Source organism: Oryctolagus cuniculus, chromosome 6 (genome assembly GCF_964237555.1).
Source record: "Oryctolagus cuniculus chromosome 6, mOryCun1.1, whole genome shotgun sequence".
NCBI classification, from domain to species: Eukaryota; Metazoa; Chordata; class Mammalia; order Lagomorpha; family Leporidae; genus Oryctolagus; species Oryctolagus cuniculus.
In genome coordinates this window covers 12,522,211-12,538,693 of record NC_091437.1, presented here as the reverse complement: position 1 = coordinate 12,538,693, position 16,483 = coordinate 12,522,211, and the positions used below count along the sequence as shown (strand labels likewise).

Here is a 16,483-nt window from a genome sequence, read left to right as displayed (position 1 = left end):
ATGCCCACAGCAGCCAGAGCTGGTCCAGGTCACAGCTGGGAGCCAAGAACTCAAACCAGCTCTCTCAAATGGGTAGGAGGGACCCTGCCACTTGAGCCATTTCGTGCTGCCTCCCGCGGCTCACATGTGCAGGAAGCTGGGATCAGAACAGAGCTGGCACTACACCCAGGCGTTCTGACACAAGATGCAGGAGTCCAAGGAGCGTCTGAACCACTGAAAAGAATGAAAATCTTGGGCCCAGGCTGCAGTATTCTCCATTAAAACCTTTGGGGGCCGGCGCTGCGGCTCAATAGGCTAATCCTCTGCCTGCAGTACCGGCACACCGGGTTCTAGTCCTGGTCGGGGCGCTGGATTCTGTCCCGGTTGCCCCTCTTCCAGGCCAGCTCTCTGCTGTGGCCCGGGAGTGCAGTGGAGGATGGCCCAAGTACTTGGGCCCTGTACCCCATGGGAGACCAGGAGAAGCACCTGGCTCCTGCCTTTGGATCAGCGCGGTGCGCCAGCCACAGCGGCCATTGGAGGTAAAGGAAGACCTTTCTCTCTGTCTCTCTCTCTCACTGTCCACTCTGCCTGTCAAAAAAAAAAAAAAAAAAAAAAAACCTTTGGGAAAACGGCTAATTCCCAATCTGGGGTATGAATGGAAAAGAACTATTAGGAATTCCTTGTCAGTACCAGAAAGCAAGGACAATATCAAAGACCACAGGGGTTGTGTCAAGGGCACAGCACCCAACTTGAAATGGACAAAGATGGGACAGGGACACAAAGTGCATAAAGGTGACCAAGGCAATGAATTAAACTGCAAATACACTATACCCACATATTGCAAAAAAATGAATTTATATACAAATGGAACCATATTTGTGAAACTGATGAATTACTGCTATTTGTATGATAATGACATTGTGGCCATAGTGTAAAAGACCTATGAATAACTGACGATATTTACAGAAAGGTCTGAGGTCTGTTTCAGAATGAAATGGGGAGGATGTACACGGAGCAGTGGGGAAGAGCAGGATACAAAGCGGTCGTGAGTCACTGAGCTCCAAACCTGAGTGGAGCCGTCCTTGTTCTCTCCGCTGCTGCGTCGAGATGTCCCAAGAGTTACCTTTAAGGTGAGGGGGGTGGAGGGAAGCACCGCAAACGAACACCGGAAAGCTATAAAAAAGCAAATCACAGACAATCCCAAGACACCTAAATGAGTACTGGAAAAGCGAGAGAGAACAGTGCAGGGACCTCACGGCTGCTTCATTCTGCAGGGGCTGGGGGCGGGGGATGGAGGAGCATGGGGCAGGCAGGACAGTGGCATCTGGTAGACCTCTGCAACACACCCTGATCACGCCCCTAACTAGAGCGGCCTTCACAGCCATGGGGAAAACAGCGCATGCAGGGACAGCAGAAAAGGCAACGCCAACGCACACACGGTTTGAGAGCCGCACTGAGGATACAGTGGGCCGTGCGCCACGGCTGTTGTTGAAGCACTTCAAAGTCCTTGCAAAGAGTTTATTTTTTATAACATAAACATTTCTCTCTGGCTTTTGTTGACATTAATAAGTTACATGAAAGAGCTTTAAAAAAGAAAACCAACTAAACTTCAAGGCAGTATGTACTTGAAACGAAAATAAACCTCGAATAAAAGCCAGAGATACGATTCCTGGTACACAGCCAGCATCCTCTCAGTGAATCCCCAAACCAAACCCCGAGATCAGGCAAACAAGGCGGAGGGCAGAAAGCAGCTTTGCCAGAGTCAGGCTCGGCATTCAAAGGAGGCCAGGGCCCCCGCTGGCCCCGCTCCGGCTGGTTTTGTCGGCCCCCACCACACACCCTTCTTCCCAAAGGGCAGAAAGGACCCAGGATGCACCTGAACTCCCCAGTTGAAACTCACAATGTGGACTACTGACCTATCATCGGGATGAGGGCAGACCCAAGGGCAAGGTGGCACCCTGGGTTAGAACGAAACAAGAAAATGAGCAGAGAAATTGCTGAAATCCAAATGAAGCCTGGAGCCAAGTTCTAAGTGTGACCCAACACTACGCTTCCCCCGTGTTGACAAAAGTACCACCGTGACATCACATGTCAACAGCCGGGGAAATTGGGTGAGGGGACACGGCAACCGTCTGTACTAACGTCCCAAGCTTCTACAAACCTCAGATGATTTCAAAATTCAGTGTACTGGAACAAATACATGAGGAAACTACTAAAAATATTAGAAGTTACTTCTAGTTCAAAGAAAAGTAATTCCCTTCTGTCCGCACATTTTTTAAGTACTATGTTTCCAAAGTTAGAGGCTCTTTGATTTTTCAAGGGAGGGGAGCACTCTGAGTTTGCTACTGTGTCAAGAACATTTTCCAACTGTATCTCCTGGCCTGGGGTGCTGGGAACATCTCAGCAGACTTTGAATGAGCGCTTCTGCGGGGAGCTTACCCACCCAGTGGGAGGCGTGCCCCCTTCCACATCCCAGCTCCTAACAGTGACTCACTGACAGGTCGGCCCTGGGCACGGGACAGGCTCACCGACATCCTCCCCTCGCTGTGGAACCTGTTGGGTTGGGAGGCAGGCATGCACAGAGCCCATGCCCAGCTCCAGAGAGGTCTCCTCCCAGAAGTCCACTCCATGTGGCAACCCACCCCCCATGTGGTGCCACGGGACGGGTTCAGACAAGCCCAGCCTCAGCTACTTGGCACACAGAACCCTGGGAGAGCAGCGGTGGGTGAGAAACCCAACGGGGCAGTGAAGTCTGAAGGGAGATTTCGGCTCAGGGCTTCTGGGGAGGCGACAGGGCCCTTACTGTTGTTGGCAACCATCCTCTATTCCCTGGGTACTGAGTCGACAGAAAAAGCCTGCAAACTTTCTCACCATTCTGTCCCCAAGGGGAAGCTACTCGGAGAGCAAAAGGAAACAGGATAGGAGGGCCACTGGCACCCCACCTCTCAGCGCCATTCTCAGACACAGAACGGCAATAACACTGACATGCCAATCACTGAGAAGTCCACGCCCACACGCGCACTGTGGTTGCAGTAAAAAATGACCCGGAGCTGGATGACACAGCAGTGTTCCTAATTCTGCAACAATAGTCACATTTCTGTCACTTTTTAAAAATGTCTTTCACCTGCCAGGTATTCATAGTGATACATTTACAGGTGAAATTATACCTTGCATTTCACTTAAATACTCCTAAATTTAAAAAGGAGAGAGACATGAGGGGTTGAACTATGGCAGAATTAGCATACTGAAAGTAATGGGTCATCTACTGAATTATTCATCCTTTGTAGTTGAACCCATGAAAACCTTGAAACAATGCTTCCTGCATGTATCAAAATAATATGATTATGTATATATAATGCTACCCATGTATTAAGGAGCATGAGACATCTTTAAGTAAATCAGTTATAAATTCCATATGCTGAGAAAAAGGTGTTTTTTTTAAAGATTTTATTTATTCAATTGAAAGAGTTATACAGTGAAAGAAGGAGAGTCAGAGAGAGAGAGGTCTTTCATCCACTGGTTCACTTCCCAGATGACCACAATGGCTGGAGCTGTGCCGAACCGAAACCAGGAGCCAGGAGCCTCCTCCAGGTCTCCCACATGGGTGCAGGGGCCCAAGGACCTAGGCCATTTTCCACCACTTTCCCAGGCCATAGGAGAGAGCCAGATCAGAAGTGGAGCAGCCGGGACCCGAACCGGCGCCCACATGGGATGGCAGCACTGCAGGCAGCAGCCTTACCCACTATGCCACAGCACTGGCCCACAGTGTATCTTCACAAGCACACTGCTGCTGATCATAATCCCAAAGACACAATCCTGATGGCCACTAATGCCCAACATTGAAATTCCAAACACCAAAATCCTTTAAGTCTAAAATTCCCAAAACCACAATCCCAAAAGCTTACATTCCCAAATGCTGAAATCCTAAGGGCCAAAAAATCCCCTAAATCTCTATTCCCATAGGAGTGCAAAGCTACAGAGAAGGGCCAGGAGGCAGCACCCCAGAGAGCAGACAGTGTGCATGCCATGCGTTTGGCTGTCCGAGAGCTGCAAGCTGTGTGCATCAGGCAAGACAGCACAGCCAGCTAGGAAGGGAAGCAAGCACCGTATCGGGAGCTTCGCGAGTTCTTGGCACGCAGGGTGTCCCTTCGCAGTCTGACCCACCCGCAGCCTTGGGGTCACAGCATTTACACAACTACAGTCAGAAAGCTGGACACACAGAATTCCCAGCCAGAGGGACATAGCCTGCACACTGCACCTTCTCCTTAACATGTCTTTTACTTACTTTTTAAAAAAAATTTTATTATTATTATTATTTTCTTTACAGGCAGAGTGGACAATGAGAGAGAGAGACAGAGAGAAAGGTCTTCCTTTTTCCATTGGTTCACCCCCCAATGGCCGCTGTGGCCGGCGTGCTGTGGCCGGCGCACCGCGCTGATCCAAAGCCAGGAGCCAGGTGCTTCTCCTGGTCTCCCATGGGGTGCAGGGCCCAAGGACCTGGGCCATCCTACACTGCACTCCCTGGCCACAGCAGAGAGCTGGCCTGGAAGAGGAGCAACCGGGACAGAATCCGGCACCCCGACTGGGACTAGAACCTGGTGTGCCGGCGCCACTAGGCGGAGGATTAGCCTAGTGAGCCACAACGTTGTGGCTTCACAGGCATCCCACACAGGATGCCAATTCCAGCCCCTGCTGCTCCAATTCAATGCCACACCCTGCTAAGGGCCTGGGAAAGCGGAGGAAGGTGGCCCAGCTGCTTGGGCCCCTGATCCATGTGGGAGACGCAGAAGCAGCTCGTGGCTTCAGCCTGGCTCTGTGCAGGCAGTTGAGGCCACTTGGGCAGTGAACCAGCAGTTAGAAGATCTCTTTCCCTCCCTCTCTAACTCCAGTTTTCAAATAACTAAGTAAATCTTTTTAAAAAATAAAATGTAATAAAAGGTCTCTTCAAGAATTTTTAAATTATTTTTTCCAAAGTTAGATTTTCAATATTAGACTTTAGGGGATTTTGACCTTTTGGGTTTGCAACATTTGGGATTATGGGTATCTGAGACAGTTGTCTTAGCGGATTATGGCCCAAACCCAACACGCAGTCAACCACAGATGAGTGGTTCAAATGGACTTGAAAAACTTCCCTAAATCAGTGCTGGGATTTTTACAGCTATGAAAGCTGAAATACGACATATGCAAATGTTTGTGTTGGCGTCTAAGTGAGGATTCTCATTTTGCTGTTTTCATCAACAAGGTATCTTAAAACTGCAACCCTCGCTGAAGCCAGAGCCCGACACCTGCTCTGTCTCAGAGGCCCCTCACCCCACTGCCGGCTCACCACCTTCCCCTCCCCGACTCCAGACAGCATCAGGCCTGCCCCACCCCCCTCTTCCAGCCACACAGCTGGGATCGCTTTCTCCCTCTGGGGCGTCTCTGCCCACCCAGTTCTGGAACGTCACCTTGGCCCTCCCCACTCCACACGTGGCTTTCCATCGTACAGCCACGCTTCAATCCAGGGCCTTCACCCACTCTGAACTCCATAATCAAACAGCTGCTCCCATGCCCACAGCTTGGCAGTCACCAACCATCTGGCCTGCTGCAGTATTTCTTGCTTGCTGGCCTCCGCCTCCACGCGGTCACCTGAGTCACTCAGCACTGGAGACTGGCCGTCAGCACCTCCCCACCACGAGCAAAGCTAAATAAAGCCTCCGCGCCAACCAGGTCACTGCAAGTGTCACTGAAATATTCAGTGCCCCAAGGCCACTGCCACCATCTGAATGTTTGTGTCTCGCCCAGAATCACATGCTGAAACCCTAAGCCCGAGGAGACAGGGCCTCTGGGAGAGGAATTAGGTCAAGGGGCTCAGAAATGGCATGAGTGCCCGTGTAAGACCCTCAGACAGCTCCGTGCCCTTCCAGCAGGTGGCGCCACAGCAAGTGGGCACTGTCGATGCTCCAGACCCTGAACCTGCCTCCATCATGATCCTGGACTTGTCAGAGCCTCCAGGACTACAAGAAGTCAGGGCTGATGAACGACCCAGTTCACGGAATTTTTCTCAGAGCTGTCCAAATTGCCTAAGACAGTCGTCTTTCTAAATGCGCACGCAGCTAAGCACATTACTTCCTTCCTTGTCTGAGGCTGAAGTCCACGCTCCCTTTATAGCTCTCCAGCTGGCAGCCGGGCTCTGCCCACGGCTCTTTCTGGAAGCCCTTTGCACAGTCCCTGCTGCTGACACAGAGACGCCCGGCAGCACCCACGCCCACGGCACCCAGACCCGCTTCAGGCCTCCAGGCCACAGCTCTTCTGAGTTTCCCTCCCACGAGAAGATCCACTCACTCCTTACTTATCCCACAGACAGGGACTGAGCTCCCCCGGGCCAGGGCACGGTGGGGCAGGGGACGCTGTGCCCAGCCTCAGGGAGTCCAGCAAGGACACACACAGAGCAAGCCAGCCACGCAGGGCAGGAACCCTCCCAGGGGCTACCATTCTGGGTCCTCTGCAGTTTGGCCCAGGAGTCTCTCCTATTTTTGCACACCAAACTGAAGTACAAGTGACCCCCACATTTTTGTTGCGATAACTTAGAATCTGAAAAGCCTTGACAGGCGATTTCTGCCCTGTTATTTCCTCTTTCACAAACTCACAATGCTAGCAAAACGCTAATCAGATTTCCAAGTCAGCATTCCTAAGGCCTACCGCCACGCCAGTCTCCATTCTGCAGGGCACAGCTGACCTCCACGCCCTCCCTGGCCTGCCCACAGGGCTCCAGCTGACAGAGGGCACCCCAGCCCTTTCCCACCTCGCCCTGAGCTGACCCTGGTGGGCTGAGGGCCCCAGAGGCTGAGAGCACTTCCATCTTTCATTCCTCACTCAACAGAGTGCAGGCCCACAGTACACATTTCAAGGGCCAGGATCCACTTTTACAGGTAAATTATTTTGCACACTAAGCACAGATTTATGTAACTTTAATTTTTTTTTTATTTTTGAAAAGCAGAATTAGAGACAGAGAAGTACCTTCCATCTGCTGGTTCACTCCCCAAACATCTGCAGTGGTCAGGAGTCTGGAACTCTATCCAGGTCTCCCACCTGGCTGGAAGGGGTCCAAGTACTTGGGCAATCTTCCGCTGCGTTCCTAGGAGCATTAGCAGGGAGCTGTACCAGAACGCTGCCCCCTGTAAAGTTTTGTTTGAATAACTGAACAGTATCTATAAAAACCTGAAAAAAACTAAAAGGACCTCTTGTTGTTGATGGTCTAGAAAAATCCTAGCAGTGAACATTAAAATAGCATGTACAAGTGGCAGGTGTTCCGTACAGTCACTAAGCTGCCAACCAGGACATGACCGTAACTTATCGGCGAGCCTGGTTCGAGTCCTGGCCACGCTGCTTCCAATCGTTTCCAGATAATGAAGACTCAAGGAGGCAGGAGACAGTGCTCAAGTACTTGGGCACCTGCGACCCACCTGGGCGACCCCTGTGGAGCTCCTCACTCGTGGCTTGCCTCAGCCCCAGCTGTTGCTGGCTGCAGGCATTTGGGGCATGAACCAGTGGACAGAAGACTACTCCCCCTTCCCTCTACCTTTTAAATAAAAAGAAAATAAACTTTAAAAACATTTTTTTTAAAAAAGCAACAGAGGGGCCAGTATTGTGGTGCAGCAGGTTAAGCTGCTGCTTGCGGTAATGTCAAGTCCATACCAGGACTCTGGTTTGAGTCCCAGCTGCCCTGCTTCCAATCCAGTTACCTGCTACTGCACCTGGGAAAGCAGTGGGAGATGGCCCAAGTGTCTGGGTACAATCCCTGGCTCCTGACTTCCTCCTGGTCCAGTCCCAGCCAACGCAGCCATCTGGGGAGTGAGTCAGCAGACTGAAGACATTTCTTTCTCTTTCTGTCTCTCAGCCTTTCAAATATTTAAATAGGAACAAAGATGTCTTATTTTACTATTGGGTTTTGTCATTAAGAATTCGAAGCAGGTGCCAATGGCCACCAACAGACAGGCAGGAGAACAAACCGTGGAGCACTTGGACTGGCACGGCACGCAGGAGTGAGTCTTGGTCCCAACAGCGCTGATGCTGCCGGGAAGTCACTGGATGGCAGCTGCGTTTATTCTTTAAAAGCTTATTATCATACTTATTATTAAAAACCAACATCTTTTCATAGCATAATGAAAAACCTCCACGAACACATCTCTGCTGTGTCCATGGGGGCACAGACTATGTACAGGGAGGGAACTTTCTGCTTCCACTTTAACGTCACAGACTTTGTTAGAATGTGATTTACAAAACAAAAAACACAATCATTAAAGTAAAAAGGGATTTTAACACTACAGTGTACACTGTTTTCCCAGTTTCCTGTTTAGGAAACGGATTGTTTTTTAAATTCCAGCATTTTTAAAAGCTTAACTATTTATTACTTACTGCCATATTCATGGCACCTACAAAAGAAACACACAGCAGGCCCTCAGTTAATATTTGTTGAATGAATCACTGAATGAAACAATTAGAAAATCGGTTACTTAGAGGAACAAAGTATCTAACAGTTGCTTCGTAAATTCCCAGAGGAAAACTATCATGTCAGAAGGTATCTTAACAGACATTTTTTTTTTTTTTTTGACAGGCAGAGTGGACAGTGAGAGAGAGAGACAGAGAGAAAGGTCTTCCTTTGCCATTGGTTTACCCTCCAATGGCCGCCGCGGCCGGCGCGCTGTGGCCTGTGCACCGCACTGATCTGATGGCAGGAGCCAGGTGCTTCTCCTGGTCTCCCATGGGGTGCAGGGCCCAAGCACTTGGGCCATCCATCCTCCACTGCACACCCAGGCCACAGCAGAGAGCTGGCCTGGAAGAGGGGCGACTGGGACTAGAACCCGGTGTGCCGGCGCCGCAAGGTGGAGGATTAGCCTATTGAGCCACAGCGCCGGCTTAACAGACTTTTTTTAAAATATGATTTTTTTTCTCCCTAATTTTCAGAGTCCCAGAGAGAGAGAGATCTTCCATCCACTGATTCAGTCTCCAGATAGCCACAACAGCCAGGGAGCCAGGAGCTTTATCCGGGTCTCCCAGGTGGGTACAGGAGCCCAAGGACTCGGGCCATCTTCCACTGCTCTTCCCGGGCCACTAGGAGGTAGCTGGACTGGAAGTGAGGCAACAGGAACTCCAACACGGGATGCTGGCATTGCAGGCCTTGGCTTAAGCTACTATGCTACAACGTCGGGCCCTGCATGTAAACTTTTAAAGAGCACAGCAACTGTCGTAGCATCATTGGCAGCCTTCAAACTCTACACAGAAAGAACTCCTTCCAGATCAGAACCTGGAGACTGGCACACACCCGTTACACAAATAAAATAATGTCGGGGAGGAGAAAGCCAACAATCGAATTCAGGGCAGCGAGCCTGAGTGCTCCGGGCTTGGCCCACTCACACCGACTTCACCCTTGCTCTGAAGACCCTGGCCCCTAACTGGGAGCCCCTTTATCTTCACATCCCAAAAAGTGCACCTCCAAGACACCAGGCCTCCGTGACTGGACAGGTGACATAACCAGGGAGATGGAAAGACAGCCAAGGCTCTGGGCTTAGAGGCTGGGATAAAGCTCCAAGGACAAAGCCCTGAGGGCTGCAGGTGTTAGTGTTTTCAACAAGACCCTTAAGGTTCGCCCACGTGCTACCACGCTAGCTAGGACTGTTTATGTAAGTCTCTGACAGTGCTGAGCACAGGAGCCTCCCCAGAGAAAGCACTTTAAGTAAGGACTTGTTAGGGGACACATGGACGCAGCTGTGTATCTAATTCAAAAAACCCACATACTCCCTGGATTTCTTCTAATCACTGCTCTTCATTCTAAATCTCTCTGAGAGGGTGGCTTAGTTCTTGCTCTGAAAACCAAAGGCATCAGATGCACAGCCACCAAATACCATTAATATTTAGAGGAAATGAAGGAGTTGGCTGTGAACACAATTCAGACCGCTCTCTGCCATCCTTCCCCAACCCTAAATATCCAGATCCACTAGATGCCAACAGATGCTAAAAATAAGTCAACAAAGCAGCACGGCCACACCTACCAATTCTGCGTCTGAAGCAGCGCCCAAGGTCTCTAACTGAAAAAGGTGAACTAGCCAACTAGCCCGGCCCAGAGCAGATACCTGACTTCACATCTAATGAGGAAGCGCCTTGCAGCCGCCGGGACCTGAGCACCACTGCTGTGTGACACTCTGTCCGCGGCCTTGGCCATCAGCAAGGTCAAAGAATAAGAGGTACAGGCGAGAAGAGCGAAAACTTGGGGTTACCTGAGACCCGACTTCCAGGCGAGCCCCACCTGCTCTTCTGAACAAGTGGGAATAAACTCTCGCCCCGAGGGAGGCGCTGGCCCCCTGAAGCCAGGGCGGGCAGGGCTCAGGTGCCCAGACCCCGCGGGAAACCCACCTGGGCCGACACCTGGGGGACGCAGAGGGGCGGGCCCAGGCGCCCAGGCGCCCGCGCACCGCCCAGCGAGGGCCCGACCTGCCCCACTCGGGACCTGTGCAACACCCACGGCCGCGCTCACGCCGGCTGAGCAGGAACCTGCCGCGCGCCCCGACGCAGGGGCGGCCGCGCCAGGCACGCACGCACACACACACACACACGCGCGGCGTGCGGGGGGCTCCCGGGCGCGCGCGGCGCCCCGTCCCGGCACGCGTCCCCCGGCGCCGCGGCCCCCAGGCCCCGGAGCCCGGCCCGCGGCGCCACGGGAAAGGGCCCGGGGGCCCGCGAGCGCCCGCGGCCCGGGGAGGGGAGAGGGCGGCCGGGGCGGCGCCCGGGCCCCGTGCGGCCGCGGCCCGCGCCTACCGTGTAGCCCCGCTCCAGGTCGCTCTCCTCGTAGCGAAAGGACGGGATGTAGACCTCCATGGCCCAGCCAGCCGGCCGGCCGACGGCGGGCGGGGCCGGGCTGGCTCTCGGCTGCTGCGGCCGCCGCTCCGCCCCCGGCCCGACCGCCCCGCCTCCCGCTCCGGCGCCCGCGGGGTCCGAGGCTGCGCGCGGCCGCCGCGGGGTCCGCACGCCGGAGCGCGCCGCGGGCCGCGCCTGGGCGTGCCGGGGGCCGCGGGAGGCGGGGCCTGCAGCCCCGAGTCCGAGGCGGCGGCGGCGGCCTGCGGGAAGCCGGCCTTGCGGAGGAGCCCCGCGGACGCCCCGGGATTGGCCGCGCCCGCTCCCGTCCCGCACCGCTGGCTCCTGCCGTGACGGAGCTCCGCGTCCGGGTGCGTGGAGACCACGGCGTGCGCCCCCCGTTCTGCGGAGTAGTACTCAGCCGTGAAGAAGGGCCGCGTTACACCGTGGCAGTGCGGGGGTGTGTGCACGGGAGACGACATGTGGCGTGGCTCCCGCCTGCGAGGACGCCGGGGGGCGGGGGGGGGGGGAGGTCCCGCAGCCCAGGGTGCGGTAGAGAGTCGGAAAAGACAGAAAAGCAGGGCACGTGGGGGACCGGCTCCTGCTCCTCAACCAGGTAGGCCCAGGACCCAGGCTGAGGAGCTGGATGGTCACCTCGCCCGGGAAGCCAGAGCCCCTGCTGGGACCTGAGGACGAGGAGGAAGCCGGCCTGTTGCAGAACCGGCCCCCCCGTGCGTGCTTCTGCAGGGCTGCTCCGTGCGCCTGCCAGCCCGGCCCCCGCGGGTGTGCCCTCCTGGCCAGTAAACACGAGGACTAATTCTTTAAGAAAAGCACCCTCCATGCCTGGCCTGTGCCTTCCTGTCTTCCACACCCGCAGGTCAGACCCGGTCTGCAGGTTGCCTTTACGCCTCTGGGGAACCCCGCCTGCGCTGGGAGATCTGTTTACCTTTCTCCGATTCAGGACAAGAGCCTTCTTCAAACAACAAAACCAACACTTGTCATCTCCTGCTTGGCATGGGACCTGGGAGACTGTTCTCGAAAGCGTCGTAGGTACATTCAGTGCTCACCTGGACAGACCCGGTGGGCTGTGACAGCTGTGCCCTGTACCGTCATAGCGCTGTCTCGCTGAAGTTGCTTCCCAACCCCGCGTGCGAGTGTTGTGTCTGTGAAGATGCAGCGGGCACCGGAGTTGCGCCTCCGCTTAGGATGCTGGTTAGGCTGCAGGGACACCCTGTCAGAGGACCGGGGTTCAAGTCCCAGCTCAGGCTCGGTTGCCAGCTTCCTGCTGGGAGGCAGCAGAAATGGTGCCTGGCACCCATCCATGTGGGAGACGGGCAAAGAGCGCCAAGCGTCTGCCCAGCCCAGGCCTGGCTCTTGTGGGCACTTGGTGGGTGGACCCATAGATGGGAGCTTTATCTATCTGCCTCTCAAACAGTAGCTCATTTTATAAAATGCAATGGGAATTTCAAAAGCTAAGAGGTAGTATTTTTGTTTTTGTTTGTTGCTACCCATTCATTTCTATTTATTTGAAAGGCAGAGCAACAGAGAAAGAGGTCTTCTGTCTGCTCATTCGCTCCCCAAATGCCCACAATGGCTAGGGCTGAGCAAGGCCAAAGTCAGGAGCCAGGAGGATCTCCCACTTGCGTGGCACGGACTCAGTATTCGAGCCATTATTTGCTGCCTCACAAACACATTAGCAGGAAACTGAATGGGAAGCAGGCATTCCACATGATGCCTTAACTCAGCCACAACTGCCCATTTTTAATTTTAAAATTAATAGTTGGGGCCAGTGTTGTGGTATAATGAATTAAACTACCGCCTACATTGCCAGCATCCCATATGGGTACAGGTTCAAGCCCTAGCTGCGTCATTTCCAATCCAGCTTCCTGCTAATGGCCTGGGAAAAGCAGCCAAAGGTGGCTCTAGGTGCTTGGGCATCTGCACCCATGGGGGAGACCCACATGAGGTTCCTGGCTCTTGGCTCCTGGCTTCAGCCTCGCCTAGTCCCATCCATTGCAGCCATTTGGAGAGTGAACCAGCAGAGGAAGGTCTCTGTCGCTGTGTGTGTGTGTGTGTGTGTGTAACTCTTTCAAATAAATAAATCTTTAATAGTTGAAGATGGCAGAAGACCCTCCAAACAACTGCGAGGTTAAAATAGGTAATGTAGCCTAGAATTATGTGGGCACAAAATCTTTAAGCTACAGATTGTTGATCAAGGTTTTGATGGGATTTCTGTGCTGTTCTTCTGCAGACACCTCCCAGGGACCGGCAAAGATACTTGTGTGATGGCATGGCTCACCACTCACCTGCTAGACTTACTGTGTGGATATGAAAGGTGGTTCAGATGAAACGTACACGCTGTGTGCACTAGTACTCTGTATAATTCCCCCTCGCCTCGCTAAAAAGGCACACAAGCTGACAATGTGTGGGTGCCTGTCTCCTGGAGGGTCTCTCCCAGCAGCCAGATCTGGTGTTGTTACAATTTCAGTTAGTATAGATGGCATAATAGAGGCCCAGAGAGGGTAAGTAACCATTATTAAATCACTGCTTAATAATTAGAAGAGCTAAAATTCTCCCCAAATTCTAACTAAATACATGGAGAAAAGAGCGGCACTTAAGGGAGAAAGCAGGCAGCCGAATCTCCCATTCTGGCTACAGAGTCATTCTGATTCTGCAATCCGTGACTGGCCAGCTAAGTATCTTAACGCACAGCGGACACACTGAATAGTTAACGTCTTCTAAGAATAGCAAACTGCTTATATAAGTAAAATACAAACATTCTGCTGGAAGCCGGCTATGCAGTCCTTACACTAGGGGTGGCATGTGGCGAGGCAGTTAGATACCACTTGGATAAAACGTCTGCCTCCCCTATTAGGGTGCCCAGGCTGGATCTCAGCTTCCCTCCCAATTCCAGCTTCCTGCTAACGTGGCTGGGGGGCAGCAGGTGAGGCTTCCAGTGCTGGTGTCATGGTCCTGCATGGGAAGAGTCGGTATTTTACAAGATCTAAGTTCCCACCAACATGATTTATAAAGTGAATACAATCACAGCCCCAACAAACTAAGTTAACCGAGAAGCCTGCTCTGAAAGTCATTAGAAAATGAAAAGCCAGAGTGTTTTTGGAAAAGCAGCAAAATGAGTGAGGAGATCAGTTACCTTATAGGACGTAAACACACACTGTAAAGCCATAGGAACCAGTCAGGTATGTTCCTGGAGCCAAATTAGCCTAAGGACCAAGGCATGCTCCTAGCTGGAACTGGATTCCTAGTAGATGTGAATGTAGTGTGAATGTGAATGTGAATGTACTGTGGCTTTTCAAATCCAAAGGAGTACAAAAAACCAGGTGTTTAACAAATGGTGCAGGGATACCCGGCTATCCATTTGGAAGAAAAGTAAAACAGATTTTTAAAATATAAATTTTACCAAATATAGTAAAAAGCTCTATTTAAAAAAAAAACACAGCTATAAAATACAGGAAGATACTATTACAACCTTAAGGGAGACAAAGTCTTCTTGGAATATAACATACAAAATGTCAAAGACATTAAGGGAAACATTATAGTTTAGAAAAGAAGTTGAAATTAATGTAAATCAAAGCATAAAGTATAAAAGACATTCAATAAACTGAGAAAAATATTTGCAACAGGGGCAACAAAAGAATTGACACATATTTTGTATTTAAAGAATATCTACATTTTTTTTTTTCCTAATGGAGCAACAAAAAAAGACACAGTAGGAACAGGTAACAGCCTGAAAAATGTAAATGGGGGAAAAATTTTGTATAAGTTACCCATACATAACTATATGAATACATAAGAAATTCTCCCAAGCACAACTGTTTAATACCGTCTCCCGAAGTGGCTGGCAGTCAGAAACCTGGGAGCTTAGGTTGCAGTAAGAGGTCAGCCAAGGCTGCAAGGCTGGGCTACAGGATCCACCTCCAAGCTGGTCCACTCCCGTGCCTGGCAAGTTAATGCGGTTACTGGCAGGAGGCCTGAGCTTCCGTCCACTTGGATCGCCCCACACTTGGAAGTTGGCTTCCCACAAATAGCTCAGGGCATGACGACCTTTATGACACCCTCAGAAGCTTACTCCACCATTTCTGGAATATCTTCCTCATTACACAGCTTAGATCCAATCAGCACAGGAGGGTGCACATCTCAGATGGCCATCAAGGAGGCTGGCTGCCACGCAGGCCTGAGCAGAGATGCCCAGCTGTGGCAGAGCTCATGGAGATGCAAATGACAGCAAGGAGGTGTCTCACCTTTCAGATGGGCCCAGAGATGGGGCAATGAACCGGGACAGCCCTTCTGAATGAGCAATCAGCAGCGGTGGCACAGTGTGAAATGCACATGGCCACGGCAGAAGTTTCACACCTGAAACAGGTTTCGCATACGCACAGGGAAGGAGAGGTGTGTAGAAGAATACTGCGTACTTTATGAAGGGAAACATCTGTGGTGGTTGGATAAAAGTATCTTGCTACACTTGCAGGACAATGCAGGTAAAATTACTGATGGGGAGACTTCTGGGTTAAGATAGGGATCTGAACGCAGAACAATGGCACCAAAGGAGCCTTTCCTTTTTTCTCAACCCACAAGGACAGGAAAGCTGGAAAAGACGACAGCATGTACGTGAGCCAGAAAGCAGATGGATGAGAAGTAACTCGTGCAGCCCACGAGAAATCCTAACCTAAAACCTGCCCTGGAAAAGCTGCAAACCAACCTGATTTGCACAGCACAAAGCAGAGGACAACAGGAACCTTTAGAACAGGGGGTTGCTGGGTAAAATAAGCAGGACCGGGTGAAAGTCAAGAATCGGCAAGATCCCTCGAGTCTGCTATCCTTCCGGAAATTCCTTTGGAATTCTCAAGTCAGGCTGGAAGGCGGCAGACAATGGAGCAACGTCTTCAGCATTCTCGGAGAAAATTCTTTCAGGTCTGTACTCAAATTATCTATTAAAAATCAGGACAACACAAAGTCTCAGAAGCTTCCTGATGGCTTCCTCCACCATCAGTGTTCTCACTGCTGTAACCAGAGTGCGCCAGAGAAGCTACTTGGAAGGCAGGAAGGTTTGTTTCAACTTAGAGTTTGCAGGTTCAGTCTCAAGGTCAGATGGTGCCATTGTTTCAGGTTTCCAGTGAGGCCAGAGGATGGCAGAGGGGCAGTCAAGCCATCAGGCTAGGAGGGAGGGAGGGAGAGAGGGAGGGACTCACACACCCAATCCTCTCTCGAGAACCTGCAGAGGACAAGCCCCTGTTACAAGAAGCCCCTCACACCTGGTTGCAGAATTGTTACGGATGCGCCAGTCTGCTTGCCACACACTCGGCAAGCGAGGTGCCGACTCCACATGCTGGGAGGAATGAAGGGTGGGGAAGCTTACAGAGGTGGAGCCTCGTATGACAGTCTCTCGTGTGGCTCTCTGGCTGGTCTAGAGTGCGGGTGGCCTTCCTTGAACCGGTCAGCGACAGGCCGCTGGCACGTTCTGATGGCAGAGTGTGCCCTGGGCTGACTGTGCCCACAGCGACATCAGTTGCTGCACGGTGCACTCAGGGCCTGATGTCCCCGTGGAATATCTCCAGACGGGGTCTACCAGGAGGATGTTAGCGCCAGAGATGACCGCTGAATTCCGAGTCACGCGGTCTGCACCCCCGCCTGCGGGCCCGACCCTTCCCTTCAC

At 52.2% G+C, this 16,483-nt stretch overlaps 1 protein-coding gene and 1 long non-coding RNA gene across 5 annotated transcripts in view; one reads left to right on the top strand and one right to left on the bottom strand.

The window, feature by feature from the left end:
* SNX24 (sorting nexin 24) overlaps window positions 1-11,440 on the bottom strand; it is a 149,391-nt gene extending 137,951 nt beyond the window's left edge. Inside the window, exon 1 of one of the 4 annotated variants that reach the window (XM_070076043.1) lies at window positions 10,774-11,440. In XM_070076043.1, the coding sequence (XP_069932144.1) occupies window positions 10,774-11,291 (518 nt within the window). In that variant the 5' untranslated portion in view covers window positions 11,292-11,440. Of the gene's footprint in view, window positions 1-10,371; window positions 10,539-10,773 lie in introns of those variants that run through there. The other 3 variants (XM_070076042.1, XM_051844149.2, XM_070076044.1) reach the window with 3 other exon arrangements.
* LOC138850128 (uncharacterized) lies at window positions 10,003-15,783 on the top strand. The gene is made up of 3 exons (XR_011389660.1): window positions 10,003-10,202; window positions 11,687-11,859; window positions 15,406-15,783. It is a non-coding gene; the product is annotated as an uncharacterized lncRNA (long non-coding RNA).
* Window positions 15,784-16,483: the final 700 nt, after the last annotated feature.